The sequence below is a fragment of the Mesoplodon bidens genome (genome assembly GCF_964165515.1).
Source record: "Mesoplodon bidens genome assembly, chromosome: 7".
NCBI lineage: Eukaryota > Metazoa > Chordata > Mammalia > Artiodactyla > Ziphiidae > Mesoplodon > Mesoplodon bidens.
The window spans coordinates 56,624,719-56,639,104 of NC_138164.1; the positions used below are offsets into that span (position 1 = coordinate 56,624,719).

The following is a 14,386-nucleotide window of genomic DNA, read 5'->3' on the forward strand; positions in this document are numbered from 1 at the left end:
TGATCAAGCAGATTGTCTAGCGCTGGAGCTGACTAGCTGTAAGATCTTGGGAAAGTTGCCTAACTACTCTGTGCCTCAGTTTCCTCATCTGTAAAATAGTTAAGAAAATTACATTTATGCAATAGAATATTATATAGACATCAACATCATGTTCGGAGTTTTCTTTTAAAAACATGGTATAAAATTGTGCATAAATTATCAACATCAAAAATTAAGAGAGACCCCCCAAAAGAGAAATGCCTGGAAAGAAATATTAATAGTGGTAGCTCCTGGGCAGTATATGAATGATTTTTATTCCTTTAAATTTTTGTGGTTTAGAATTATCTAGAATGGTTATTATTGTTTTTAGAATCATTTAAAGGTATAGAAAAAATAAAACTGAAAGTACAAACTAGATGTTAAGAAAACTCTAAGAAGTAAAGATGAAAATGCCTACAGGACCATCTGGTAACACCTGTGGGTGGCGCTGCAGAGCTCTCAGTGGAAATGCAGGCGTGCACCCACCCACCAGAGGGAGCCTGGCCGGCTCCTCAGGCAGGAAGACTGCTTCAGGGTTTTAAAGCTTCCCGCCCCCAACCCCAGAGCGTCCCTCCTCTGCCTGCATGGAAGTCTAACTGTATATGTGAAATTTCCTAATGCTTAAGTGACAGCTAATTCGACGTTTTAAAGTACAACGTTCTGGCCAAAACAATAAATGTGTGGGCTGAATCCATTCCAACTATTAGAGGAAACAAAGGAGGGAGGGATAAAATTTATTCACGAAAGAATGTATCGCGGGTGTCCTTTAAATAGCAAGCTCCCCAGTTCAATAGAAACCTGATTTGGTTAAAAAAAATATTACAAGTATATATTTTTAGGAATTGCTAAAAATAAAGCATGCCTCTTTTGAGAAACTGATTATTAGAGGGACTGCTAAATTTAAAATGATGCAGCCAAGACAATGTTGGCATTCATCTGCCCTAGGACTCATCACTCACTCGTAGAGGCCCTGCATGGCCCAGTGTCAGCCTTGTGTGTGTGTGTGGGGGGGTGCCATGGGACACAGAGAGAGGAAGGAGACTTGGCGACCTCAGCAGCTCATCATCTCATGGGCTTTCCCCAGGAGAAGAGCCCTCCTGGATTAAATCTGTCTGCTCGCACAATCTGGGCACTGTTGCGTGTACACACAGTGGGATCGATTCCCATTCCTCAGCCTTAGGCTACGGCACACCCCAGACCCTCCCCACTGGGCCTCAAAGCCTCTCCATAAACATCAGAACTGCCTTTTACCTTGGTGGCCTTCAGTTTCCATTCATACTGGTTCCGTTCATTTTCCAACTCTTCCACCTTGATTTTGAGGTGCCGGAGCTCCTGCAGTAACTCCTGGGGGGTGAGGAAGAAAGACAAGAGTTCTGATGGTTAAAGAGGAGGACGCTCCTGGAATCTACAACCCTGGGTAAGCACATGCACAGTGGATACCAAGGCAGGAGCGACCGCATCAGGCTCCACGCTGTGGCTGGCTCCAATCTTTAAACACGGTCCTTGTTTCAGGAAAAGCTATGCGCTCATTACAAAACAAAGGCCAGGGAGTTCCAGACAAAAGGAAGAAAAAACTTTCTTCTTCTTTTCAGAACTTGTTCTCCCTGCTCCTTTCTGACATGTGTATTCCCCACAGGGTGTGCCCAAATCATGCACGTATGTGTAGAGGGAAGGACAGGTAGGATTTGGGAGCAAGAGAAACAAGAGATGCAGAAATGAGGCAGCTTGTTACAGACAAAGTAGCAGGAAGCAGGCTAATTGGGAGCATCTGTCTGTGCTGGGGGCCGAGGAACCCAGGGGAGGAGGTCAGTGTTCCTGCAAGGCTTCACAGAGGAAGTGACAGCCAGGAGGATAGAAACAATACGCTAACAGGACAAATGCTGGGCTTCCCTGGTGGCGCAGTGGTTGAGAGTCCGCCTGCCGATTCAGGGGACACGGGTTCATGCCCCGGCCCGGGAAGATCCCACATGCCGTGGAGCGGCTGGGCCCGTGAGCCATGGCCGCTGAGCCTGTGCGTCCGGAGCCTGTGCTCCGCAACGGGAGAGGCCACAACAGTGAGAGGCCCGCATACCGCAAAAAAAAAAGGACAAATGCTAAGCGTGAAATGCAGACGTGAGTCTGGGTGTTCCAGTTCAGAGGAGGAGTTGGCTTGAAGAAAGGAGGGAGGGAGGAGGCGTCCAGGGAGAGGACAGACAGCCTGCTGGGCTGGAGCAGAGGACGGGCAGCACTCAGTGGGAAACATTCAGTGGGAAACGAGACCGGGAAGATAAGGTGGGCCCTTACTGTAAAGGCTTTTGGATGAGAATATGAGGAGATCTGATGCCATTCTTTAGACAGTAGGGAGCCTCTGAAGGTTGCTGAGTGGGGAAGTGACATTTAAACAACTTGCCGATGGTGGAGCTGGAAATCAGGGCTGTATCTTCTGACCCCAGGGCCCCTGCTTTCTAAAGTACCCCTTTTAGTAAAGACACCGCTGAGCACCCTTATCCCAAACCTAGGTTCCTGTAATGGACAAATGGTCCTGCTGACTGGTTTCTACCAGAAAAATTAGCATAAAAGTGAGTACTTCCGTAGACCTTCTGGACTCCAGATTTACATAACAAACTTCCCACAACATCTCCACATGGATGGCACAGAGGCATCTTACGACTGTCATGACCCAAGTGTAACCCTTAATTCCCCCTCGTAGACATCCCTGTCTCCCTAAATGGCGTCTCCATCCTGTGCCAGAAACCTGGGCTCCATCCTTGGCACCTCCTTCTGTCTTCCCCCCACATATGTAACATCCCCAAGCCTTCTAAATTCTACGTTCAAGGAAATCACCTGAATCTCTCTTTTATCTCAACTCTACCATCACTAGCAGTTACTGCTGAGAGCCTGGACAGCCTCTCCACTGGTTGGTCTTCTGTCAACTTGCCCTTCTTGAAGCCATCGACCCCCATGGCATCCAGGGGAACAATACAATTAAAGCACAAATCTGATCCTGGCCCTTCCCTGCTCCTCAAAGCTCACGAACTTTGACCCACGGCCAGTACAGCCCGGCCTAAACCAGCACCCTGCCTGCCTCCTGGACTACTATCTCTCCCCAGTTATGCTCCAGCCATGCTGGATACTTTTTAGTTCCTCTTTCTGACTTGGGCCCTCACACACGCCTGTCCCTCTGTCTGGAACTTTCTGCCAGGTTAACCCCTGCCCATCCTTCAGGCCGCCGTGAGCAAAGCTATTCCAACCTCTACACTTCATCAGGTCCCTCTGCTATACTCTCTTGGGGCATCTGTATAATCTCTTACATCATTCGCAATTAAACAGTTACTGGTGTGATTGCTGATGGCTAGTTCTCCTGCTATACTGTGAACTCCGTGAGCTTTGCTAACCTCTGGCACATAGTTAGGTATGCATTATTTCTCGATGAACGAACACTTGCAATTCAAGCCATCATTTAACTGGCCTTTGCATCCTGAGACAATCCACCAGAAAGTTACATTGCTTACACTTGCATTTTGCAGGGATATTCACTAAGATTTTCTTATAACTGAGGTGAACATTTGTTGATGCCCTTTTAGAAACCTATCTTCCAAGCTAAGATTATTGCCTCTGTGATCCGCAACATTAGACTTTAAGGCCTGTTGTGACTTGTAGCAGATCCAAGATCATTTTCTGAGAACATTTCTGGCCCTGCCTGAGGGGACGCCAGGCCTGCTGATGGCAGAACTGAAAGTGTGCAGGTTACTGCTGAGGAGCTGCCACTGTGGGGACACAGAGCATGATGATCTCCAGGCTCTATGACCTCTTTGGCGCATCCTCTTCCTTCTAAGCTATTTGTTGCCCATCGTGGGCCATAAACACTGGTGCACAGTGTAACTTCTTATACAAGTCTTTCTGGGGTAACCCACTCACCATGGGGCATGCCCAGCACCCCTCTCAGAGCTTCCCTTTCCAAATCTACACCTACATCTTGACTCTCAATTTTTTCCCCACTGAGGGCCCCTTCCCTCATGCCCAAGTCTGGGTGGAGATTTTCAACATGTCCCATAGTTGAGTATGGATCATGGCAACTTCCTACAGACATGGCTACTATGCCCTTGACTTTCCCTTGGGCTTCCAAGTCCTCTTCGATAGCAGGCCGTGGAGGCACAGGCTCATCTCTGTGTAGCTACCATCACAAAGGACCTGGTGACACCAGCGCAAGGGGCCAAGTCCAGAATCCCAGGCAGATACACCCCATAGGGCCCACAGGTCATGAAATCCCTCAAATGTGATTACACGGGAGAACTTTTCCTGGAAATTTAGATAATGACAGTTGTCACAGCATATGGACACCTGTGTTCTATTTTCTCACTGGGGATAAACCTCTTTAAAAATAAACTTGAGAGGATTATTTTATGATGCTATCTTTTTCGTAAATTAAAAAAAAAAAATCATGTGAGCTGAAACTTCGTTTAATCTCCCAGCCCAGGAGGGAGAATCAGTGTCTGAGTCGTACCTGGGAAGGGGACCCGAAGCTTGCTTTTACACCAACGCCCCATCACTCAGGATACCTGACACAGCTCATTCCCAGCCCTGAGGGAGATGAGTACCACCACCGGTCAGACGGTTGGCCTCGCCAGCTCAGACCCTGCTCGGTGAGGGTCACGGAGCTCAGCTCACATCCCAAGCTCTGCCCAGAGGTGACCACGGATCCATGTTAAGCCAGCGCACACTGTTCCGGGTAGGAGAAGCCCCAGCCCCATCGCCAGTGAGATGCCCCACACACGCATGCTCCGATATACTTATGTGCGGTTCCTACAGGTGACCCCTCCCAACGGGCACACTCCTGGCCGCAGGGCTGGGGCCGGGCCGCACCGTCGCCGGCTGCCACCTCCTCAGGGTGGTCCCTACTGAGTGCGAGGCGCTCTTGAATCTGCCTGTGGATGTCCAGCTGCAGCCTACACATCTGCTGCTGCAGCTCACCGATCACATTCAGAACCGACTGTAGGAAGGAAGAGAGAGGAGAAGAAAAGCATGCAGGGTCAGTGAGCACTCAGACATGGAACTCCTTAGGAGAGCAGAACAGAAGGATGGAAGTGTACGGCAGGGGGCACACAGCGCTCGCTGTCCGTGACCATACGCTCTCTTCACAGGAACCAAAAGACGTGGCATTTTCCCTGACCTGCCCCATCCGTGGGCCTGTCTGCAGTATGGCCTTCGTGCCATACTGGGGGCCGTCCTTGCATGACAGCGTCTGAGGCGCAGAGTCTAGCAAGAGCGGAGATGGGATCACATACGGACGCACCCCTTCTACACTCGCCAACGCCCTCCCCAAACATGCCAACCCCCGTGCACAGGGGACACATGGCGCACAACACGCTCATGCACGCTACTATGTCCCCAACCCTAAATGCTCCCTCACACCCGACACCAGACCTGACTCCTCTGTAGCCTTAAGAACGTTTTGGCCTTTTATGGCAACTTTGGAAAATAACTGCAACCCTTGGAATCCATATCTACTCAGTTCTGAATCCCTTGCACTAACAGCTCTGCTGGGCTTTCCTTTATCTACTCCACAGACATCTAGCGTCACTCCCTCCGCAGAGACCCAAGGCCACAGTAAGCAATGGTGCTCGCAGGTGAGTGAGGAGAAACACACAAATAACAATCACAACAGGCTGTAAGTGCTACAGCAATAAGACTATGGGGCTTCCAGGGAGTGGTGAGTGACTAATTCTGCCTGGGTCGAGACAAAGAGATGGGACGAGTCTAAGTGATGTGAAGTAGGCGCACTCTAGATCCCTTGCCTGTGTGGGGAAGTAAAGGAGATGAGGAGTCATGGGCCTGGCTGGCAGGGTGGAGGGTGGTGCCACTCATGGCAACAAGAAACCCAAGAGCCTGGGGAAGACTGCGGGCAGCTGATGGGGCCAGGGCAGGGGCATGGAGTTAAGGAGACAGTTGGCAATAGATCCCAACAGAGCCTAGGGTGGGTGGGTGGCAGCCAATTAAAGTGTCTAGCCCTTCTCTGCCCACCTTTACTGACATTCTGAGCACTGGCACCTGGTACTGGGAGGTCTGCCCCCTGGCACCATGAGAGCTGTCCAGGCAGGCTAGAAAGAGGTTTTCCATCCCCAATAGAAACAGTGTTTTCTAAAAGAAGAAAAGCTCCTCCCCCGTTACCTTGTTGTTTCGTGACCCCCTTTTTTCCAATGTAGAAGGAAAACTGAGGGTCCAGATGGCAGCTTGGGTCTGAGAGGGCACTGCTAGGGCCCCTACACCAGCCTGCTTTCCCTCCAGCGGTGCCACTTGAACTCGGAGAGCTGCAGATGCGGGCATCGCTGTCATAAACGGGCTCCTGGCCTCCCAGCCACTCTCTCCTGGAGCTAGCTCACCTGAGTTAGCCCAGAGACAGCCCCACGCTGTCTTCCCCCAGAGTCAGTTGTCAGAGGGTTGGCTTCACCTGCTCATCTGACTTTGGTAAACACCTCACATGGTGCCCTGGCACACGGAGGCCTTCGATAAATGTGAGTTCACTTTCCCCACTGCTTCTCCTTTTGCCACCAAGTGTTTGATCCATAAGAAATGAAGGAGAGAAACTGGGAGAGCAACAGAAAACACCTCAAGTTCATGCAACACAGTTAAGGCCCATGTGACACTGATCATCGACAACAAAAGCCCAGTGGCTCTGCACCCTCCAGCATGCTTCCCTTACTGGCCACTCTTCCAGAACCTTTAGTCTCTCCTGGTCACTGGCCCTGCTGGTCTTCACACCTGCTCTTCTCTCTCTTATGTAAGTTTCAAGAACGTCACGGCCCTCACTCTTCTCCTGTTCCCTTCATTGTTGTCTCTCGCAAAGTGAGGGGTCTAGACCCGCTGACCCTGATTTTCATCACCTCATCCCCACCGCCCCCCTCCAGGCAGATGGGCTCGAGCTCTGTCTCCACCACACAAGGGGTCAGCACCCTCCTCGCGGTCAGATCCACACACGCATCCTCTGTCCTCAAGCTGCGTGGCTCCCTCGTTTTACTCTTTAGCTTCGGCAGCTCTGCACTACTCAGCTTCTCCTGGCCTCTCTTTTACTCTTTTCCTGCCAACTTATGGATCGCTCCAGTCTGTGTAGGTCTTCATGAATCCCAATGTCAACTGATCCATTTAGTTTTTCTTTGGCTTCCTGTCATCACAACTTGAAGGCCTTCTATATCAGCAGCCAAATTATGGACTAAAAATGCACACCAGGCAGGAGGACTAAAGGCAGATGACATGACCCTCTACAAAAAAAATCTTCCTAGAGGTAGTCTTAAGGTATTATTCATTATTACTTGGGTACCAATATGCCTATTTTAGTGTTCATCCTACATTCCTCTATCTTATCCACAAGACTATCCCAAGCAATGTTTTCGCAGTGCCTCACTGAAGTGAGGGTTTACCCAGCCTACCACTACAAGATGCACTCCTGGCCAAACCAATGAGGCCAATCAGACGTAACTTACTCTTAATGGACACAGATCCCTACTTTGTCTTCTGGCTTCTCACAAACCATCATAGGGTTGACCTCAAACTCAATAGACTGAATTTTATAGAACCCTTCTAACTTTCTTTGCCGTTTTGAAAAGAGAAGGAGGAGGAGGAGGAGGATAAGAAGAAAATGGTTACTTCCAGTTTTTCAGCAACTCACTTGATTTCTCCGATTCCTTAAAATTCACTTATAAACAAGCAGCCTGGGGACTGCGGTCCTAAGTTCTGTGCACCTGTCAGAGGCATCAGTGGAACCAAGCCCATTCTTTCTTTGATCTTCTTATTGAGAACTTTAAAGGAAAATCTTCCTATTGTCCTCTGAACTGTCCCTTTCAGTGGGGTTTGATCTTCCTGATGCTGTTCGTGCAGGTGCACTTTTCTCTGTCCTTTCTACCTTTTGTACAAGCCCCTTTGAAAACTGGTTCCTCTCAAGGTACCTCTACCTTTTCCTTTTTATTCGTATATTATTTGTGAGGTTACACAGTCAGAAATAAGTATATTTTTATGTAGTTCAATATCCTTGAGTCATCTCTTCTATTTCTGAACTTTCAAAGGTATGATTTCCAAGGTCCACAGTGCACATCTGTCTGTGCCACGTTCTCCCCTCCCTCCCTGTCATGAACTCTCAAAATAACAGTGGCCACTCTCTCAAGATACCCATCACTTTCACTTCATAAACTAGTTTCTAGCTTTGCTTCAGCATTAGAGTCAGAGTGGCAGTTTTCCTGGTTTCTTCATCTACATTCAGAGCAGAAACTATAAATGGGGGGGTGGGGGGTGGAAGGCAAAAACAAAAACCAACCTTTCAATACCTAGGTGTTGAGCTGGAGGAGTTTGTTGTTTTTTTTTTTTTTAAGATGTTGGGGGTAGGAGTTTATTAATTAATTTATTTATTTATTTTGGCTGTGTTGGGTCTTCGTTTCTGTGCAAGGGCTTTCTCTAGTTGTGGCAAGCAGGGGCCACTCTTCATCGCGGTGCGCGGGCCTCACTATCGCGGCCTTTCCCGTTGCGGAACACAGGCTCCAGACACGCAGGCTCAGTGGCCATGGCTCACGGACCTAGTTGCTCCGCGGCATGTGGGATCTTCCCGGACCGGGGCACGAACCCGTGTGCCCTACATCGGCAGGTGGTCTCTCAACCACTGCGCCACCAGGGAAGCCCCGTGGAGGAGCTTTTTAAGAGCCATCCAAATTGCTGCTCCCTTCATTACTGCCCTCTGTCTGCCTCCATCAGTCTGGGGATCTGTATCAGGAGCACATCTACTTTCCTCCTCTGCTCCATGTGACCATTTATCCACGCCCCAGCTCTTCTGGAACACTCTCCTCTAAACTCCCTATCCACGTAGAGGTGCTGTTTTCCAGTATGTCCAGCCTCAGGCTTGGCACTTCCACTTACTTTTAAAATCCTTTATTTCCAGGGCTAGCCCCTCTCCTCTCTTAATAGGTCTTTTCTCTCCCATAGGGCAGAGCCTTTTGTAGCAGTGTTTTCAATCTTGGGTCCCACATCATGAAGTCCAGGTGACATTTATGAGGTTCTAATCTCTGTTCTGCAATCTCAACTCACTTTATTACTCTTGCTTTGCCAACCGTCAAAGTTTTTGTTTGTTTGTTTTATGGTTCTCTTCTATGTGAAACTAACTACTGGGCACTTCCCATAATCATAGTCTTCCCCCCCCCGCAACCTACCTGTTAAACTTGTTCACAATTTTACTTAGTTGTTTCTCTCCCACTTCCTTCATGCTCAGTTTAATACTCTCCTGGTACTCTGACACATAGCAGGTGGGAATACCACCTCCACATCTGTCAAAATGTCAATTGCGTTGTACCCTTTGACCCTTCAATTCCACTTCAATATCCTCACACATTTACAAATTTATTCACAATAGCATTATTTGTAAGGGCAAACACTTGGAAACAACTTAAATGTCCAACCAAGAGAGAACTGGTTGAATAAATGAGGGCATAGTCAGAGTGTAAAATAATATGTAAACATAAACATGAATAAGTTTTTTTTAATGTACTTGATATGAAACAAGCTCTATGACTGCTCAATTAAACAAAGAAAGGTCTAGAATAATGTGTATCTGTGCAAATATGAGGGAAAGAATTTATCCATATAAATTTGCTTGTCCATGCATAAGATAACTGTGAAGGATACAAAACAAACTGACAACATTGGTGTCTGACTGCTGGCTGGGGAAGGAGAGGTTTTGCTGCATATACCTTTTTGAACTCTTAATTTCTGAATTGTTGGAGTACATTTCCTATACAAACAAAAATGAGTAAATAAAATAAAAACAAGAATAATAAAACTCTCCTAAGTCAGGCCAGCTCTCCTCTGAGCAAACACAATCTTCCCAGCCTTTGCTCTGTACTCCAGGTTCATCATTCCCATTGCAACTGTTCAGAAATCAGAATCCCTCCCTTCCAAGGTCCCATCCATAGGAAGAAAGGAAGCAGGACACCTGTGCTGTAAGACATTCCATTTTCTGCCAGGAAATCCTAGAGATCGTTTCCAGTTCTCTTCAGGCTTATGTATATCCCTGATCAATTGGGCTGACTTCATTTCCAAGCACATGCTGGATCCCTGTTCCCCTCTAGAAAGGCTGCTCTGCTACTACACGCAGAACCCTTTGGATCTCACAAAGGGATACAGATGGAGGCCTCCCTGCATCCCCAGTGCTTAGGGAAGCCAGATGCCCTTCTCCAAGGAAGATCTCTCCAAGGGACATGCCTTTGATAGGTGGGCCACCCCGAGGTTTTCCTTTGCCTCTGGATCCCTTTCTTTCATGTGCCATCCTCCTAACTGTGGTATTTACTTTCCACGTTGGTCACTTTTCCTGCAGTCCTGCTTTTCAGGAATAAACCTAATTGGTCCAATCTTGGGTCTCCTGAAATGACCCAGAACCACTGCAAAAGGCTCAGGAGAAAAGGTACAGTAAACAGGAAATCCAGTATTCACCCACATCTCAGAAGGGTCACCACTGACTCCTGAGCGAGGCTGGCTATCAGGATTGTCTCCATTTAACAAGAAACCTACACCTCAAAGTCCTTGGGTTTATAGACAAACATTTGTAATCACTTCCACAGCTGACTACAGGGCAGCAGGATACCTGCTTAGGATAAAGCCTGAGCTACACAGAGAAAGTTTATTTCAGATCTGGCTACCTCAAAAAAGTCCTGCCTCTTTTAAACCACAAGCAATCAGGCTTTAGGCTAAGCACATTCACCAGAAAAACAGCAGCAGTGTAGGATGGGAAGCAACATTCCCTTTATTCATACAACTACAACCTTGATGACCCCAGGTAGCCAAACGCCTCCCTCAAAATAAACAGCTCTGGGCTTCCCTGGTGGCACAGTGGTTGAGAGTCCGCCTGCCGATGCAGGGGACACGGGTTCGTGCCCCGGTCTGGGAGGATCACGCATGCCGTGGAGCGGCTGGGCCCGTGGGCCATGGCCGCTGAGCCTGTGCGTTGGGAGCCTGTGCTCCGCAACGGGAGAGGCCACAACAGTGAGAGGCCCGAAATTAATTAATTAATTAATTAAACAAACAAACAAACAAACAAACAAACAGCTACTGACAGTAGTGCAGTTTAAGCAGCCCTCTCCATGGTTCTAAGCCTCGGGTGTTTCAGATAGCTACAAACAGTGGTAGAGAGTCTGAGCATACCAGTAAAGATTATGTTTAATGACAAGAATGAGAATGTTGCTTCAGGTCATATGGCTGTTGTTCCCTGATTATCACAAGTTTGAACAGCCTGAAAAAGTCCTCTACATGGAAACCTAATGTTTGTACTAGCAACTGGGAAGGGCTGTTATCGGGTAGGACCGAGGCCAGCAGCTCAGGGTCTACGCTGCCTCACGCAGCATAGTCTAATGGAAATAGTCTAATGGAAAACAAAAACAAAAACAAAAATTCGGATTGAAAGATAACCCTTTGGAAAAGAAAAAATAAAGCAAACAGTAGAATGACTGCCTTAGCTGTGCTTGGCCCAGAAGTGGGAGCTCCCTTTCCTTCCCTAGAAAGGAACTGAGCTGCTCCAGCTCGGTACTAACTCGGCATTCTGCCACCATGGACTGACTCTCAGGCTCACACACACCCATGCATGGGCCCATGTCCCCTACAGTGACTGGTTCAGAAAACGGCACGTGACCCAAATTGGCCCACTGATATGCAATCCTGGGGTTTTACTAGAATCTTTGAGAGAGACAGAATCTCTTTCTCTGCAGAGGTTGCCAGGCTAGTAGGATCTAAAGCTGCTGATGGCCATCTTTGTCACCACATACAGAGAGCCTTCCCGAGAATAAGGCTAAAACAGAACCAAATGAGACACTAAGCCTGATTTCTAACGACATGGTAAAGCCAGCTGGATCTAGTGATCTCAGCTTTTTAAACCCTAGACTATTCCAGTTGTGTGACCTAATAACCCTCCCACTCTTTCCTTTCTTCCTTTTCCTTGTCCCCCCCCTCCCTCCCTTCGTTGGTTTTGAGTTGTGTCTACCACTCTAAGCCTTCGTACAGAGTTTATTCAATTCTGCCCCCAGGCCTGAATGTATATCCCCATGTGATCACACATTCTGAAACATTGGTAAAATAATTCTAAACCTGTAGAAAATCTAATTGCTTCTCCCTGAACATTTAAGAAGCACAGTCTATTTAACTAACACTTCACACAGATAAGCTTTGAGTCTGTGTGAACTTAGCAGTAAGTCAATAATGTAGCTAGGTCTACATTTACATTTCTGGCATGCTTAAAAACACAATCAGTGGGCTTCCCTGGTGGCGCAGTGGTTGAGAGTCTGCCTGCCGATGCAGGGGACACGGGTTCGTGCCCCGGTCTGGGAAGATCCCACATGCCGCGGAGCAACTAGGCCCGTGAGCCAAAATTACTGAGCCTGCGCATCTGGAGCCTGTGCTCCACAACAAGAGAGGCCGCGATAGTGAGAGGCCCGCGCACCGTGATGAAGAGTGGCCCCCGCTCGCCACAACTAGAGAAAGCCCTCGCACAGAAACGAAGACCCAACACAGCCAAAAATAAATAAATAAATAAAGCAAAAACTGTCAACAAGTAAAAATAAACACTATAAAAAAAAAAAAAAAAAACAAACACAATCAGTAATTGATAAAAGCTAGTTATCCAGCACTATGCTAAGGACTACACATATACATTATCTCATCCCTTCCTCGGAACAACTGAGCAAATAGGAATTATTACTATCTCCATTTTACAGAAGAAGAAACAGAGGTTTGGGAGGTTAAATTACTTGCCTAAGATCACAAACCTACTGAGTAGCTGAGTTTGGATTCCAGCCAAGAGGTCTGATTCAAAAGCCTGCATTCTTAATCACTAGAAGATATTGTCCTCAGCTTAATGGAGATAAGTTTTCTTTTGGCAACTATACTTCTTACTGATGAGCATGTTCTCAGAAGCAATGCAAGGAATATGCCCCACATATTAGAAGTGTCTCAATCACCAATGTTTACCCAGTAAGCACAGAAATGTGCCAGGTTTCTGGGCATGATGGTGTTGGCGCTTAATTGAAAGGAACAATATCCACCTTTAGATTTTAGAGATGCCTGATGGAAGAGAGGATGCCAGATCCTATGATAGAGACTTAGCTTTTGTGACTGTTTTTTTCGACTTTATCACACAGTTAGTTACCCATTCTACAGATAAAGAAATTGAAGGTCAGAGAGATTAAGTACTTAACTTGCTGAAGTTCAAAGAGATATTAAGCAGTTAGGTCAGTAATTGAGCCAAGGTGTTCCTAAACCTAAAGGCTATTCTTTCCACAGCTCACAATGCACAGTGTACAAATATAGGGAACTTGTAGGTAGAGGCACATGGGAGGTGGTTATCTAAGGTTAAAACAGACTGTTCTGAGCTCTGAGCCTAAAATTTATCCAAAACATTTATACAAAAAAAGAGGCTGGCATGCACTAGTCAATGGCATATGGAGCCTGAGAAAACAAAAACAAAAACGAGATACAGGAAAACATTCTAAGAGAAAGCCTGTGCATGGGCTCACCCATAGGAACCATGAGGAAAGAAACACATAATCTAAGGGTTGCATCTGGGTCTCTGAAATGCACATCAAAGAATGTCTCTAAGACTCCATGGACAATGATGCTGGCTTATTGAGCAGCAGACTTCATCCCAATACGTGGTCATTACCTTGGCTCTCACAGAAGACATCTTGGTCTCTCCAAGTCTTGTCTGATCCTTCCCCCACTACTGCTTCCCTTTCCATCCTTGTCAGCAGCTTGAGGGAGGATACAGCCTTAGAGCCAAAACTGGGTGGTTTGGGCATTGCTGAAATCTGCAGCCACAGCAAAACCTGATAACTTGGTATTAACAGATCACTGTGTCTCTGGTGCATAGATGTTTCTGGCACCCAGTGGCTGCCAGGCTTGGGGTTGGCCAGATGGCCCGAAGCCACATTAGGCTAGCTTCCCCTGATGTGAGCTTTGGACAGTATGGGTATCCCCAGAAGGTGATGTATCACACTCACCTCTGCTTTTTTCTGCTTCTCTTCCTGCTCTCTCTGCTCCTTCTCCATGCCCACCAGCTTGAGCTTCAGCTCAGACACTTCAGTCATCAGATCGAGCTTCTGAGTCTCAAGAGATGTACGACTTAGCAGCTCCTGCAGGCAAAAGCAGATCTCAAAATCATAAACCTCCATGGCAATAAGAACAACCCTACCTCCATCCATAGGACATAAGGCAATCTCTACACTGTACGATGAAACCGCTACATCTGAGCCACAGTCCTATAGGGGACAGGCCTGGGCTGATGCTGGGTCACTCAAGGATAGCGTGGCCCGATGCTACCCTCTGTGCTCTGAGAGTCAATGTGAGCTACATTTCTCAAAAAGCACATTTGTCC

General features: G+C 47.5%; 1 protein-coding gene across 7 annotated transcripts in view; it reads right to left on the reverse strand.

The window, feature by feature from the left end:
- The window catches only part of LOC308620440 (synaptotagmin-9), a 389,294-nt gene that overhangs the window by 34,396 nt on the left and 340,512 nt on the right, over positions 1-14,386 (reverse strand). For all 7 annotated transcript variants that reach the window (XM_081239989.1, XM_081239994.1, XM_081239995.1 and 4 more), the window contains 2 exons: positions 14,013-14,144; positions 1,270-1,362 (listed from right to left, as the gene is read on the reverse strand). In XM_081239989.1, coding sequence (XP_081096115.1) covers positions 1,270-1,362; positions 14,013-14,144 — 225 coding nt within the window. The remainder of the gene's footprint in view (positions 1-1,269; positions 1,363-14,012; positions 14,145-14,386) is intronic.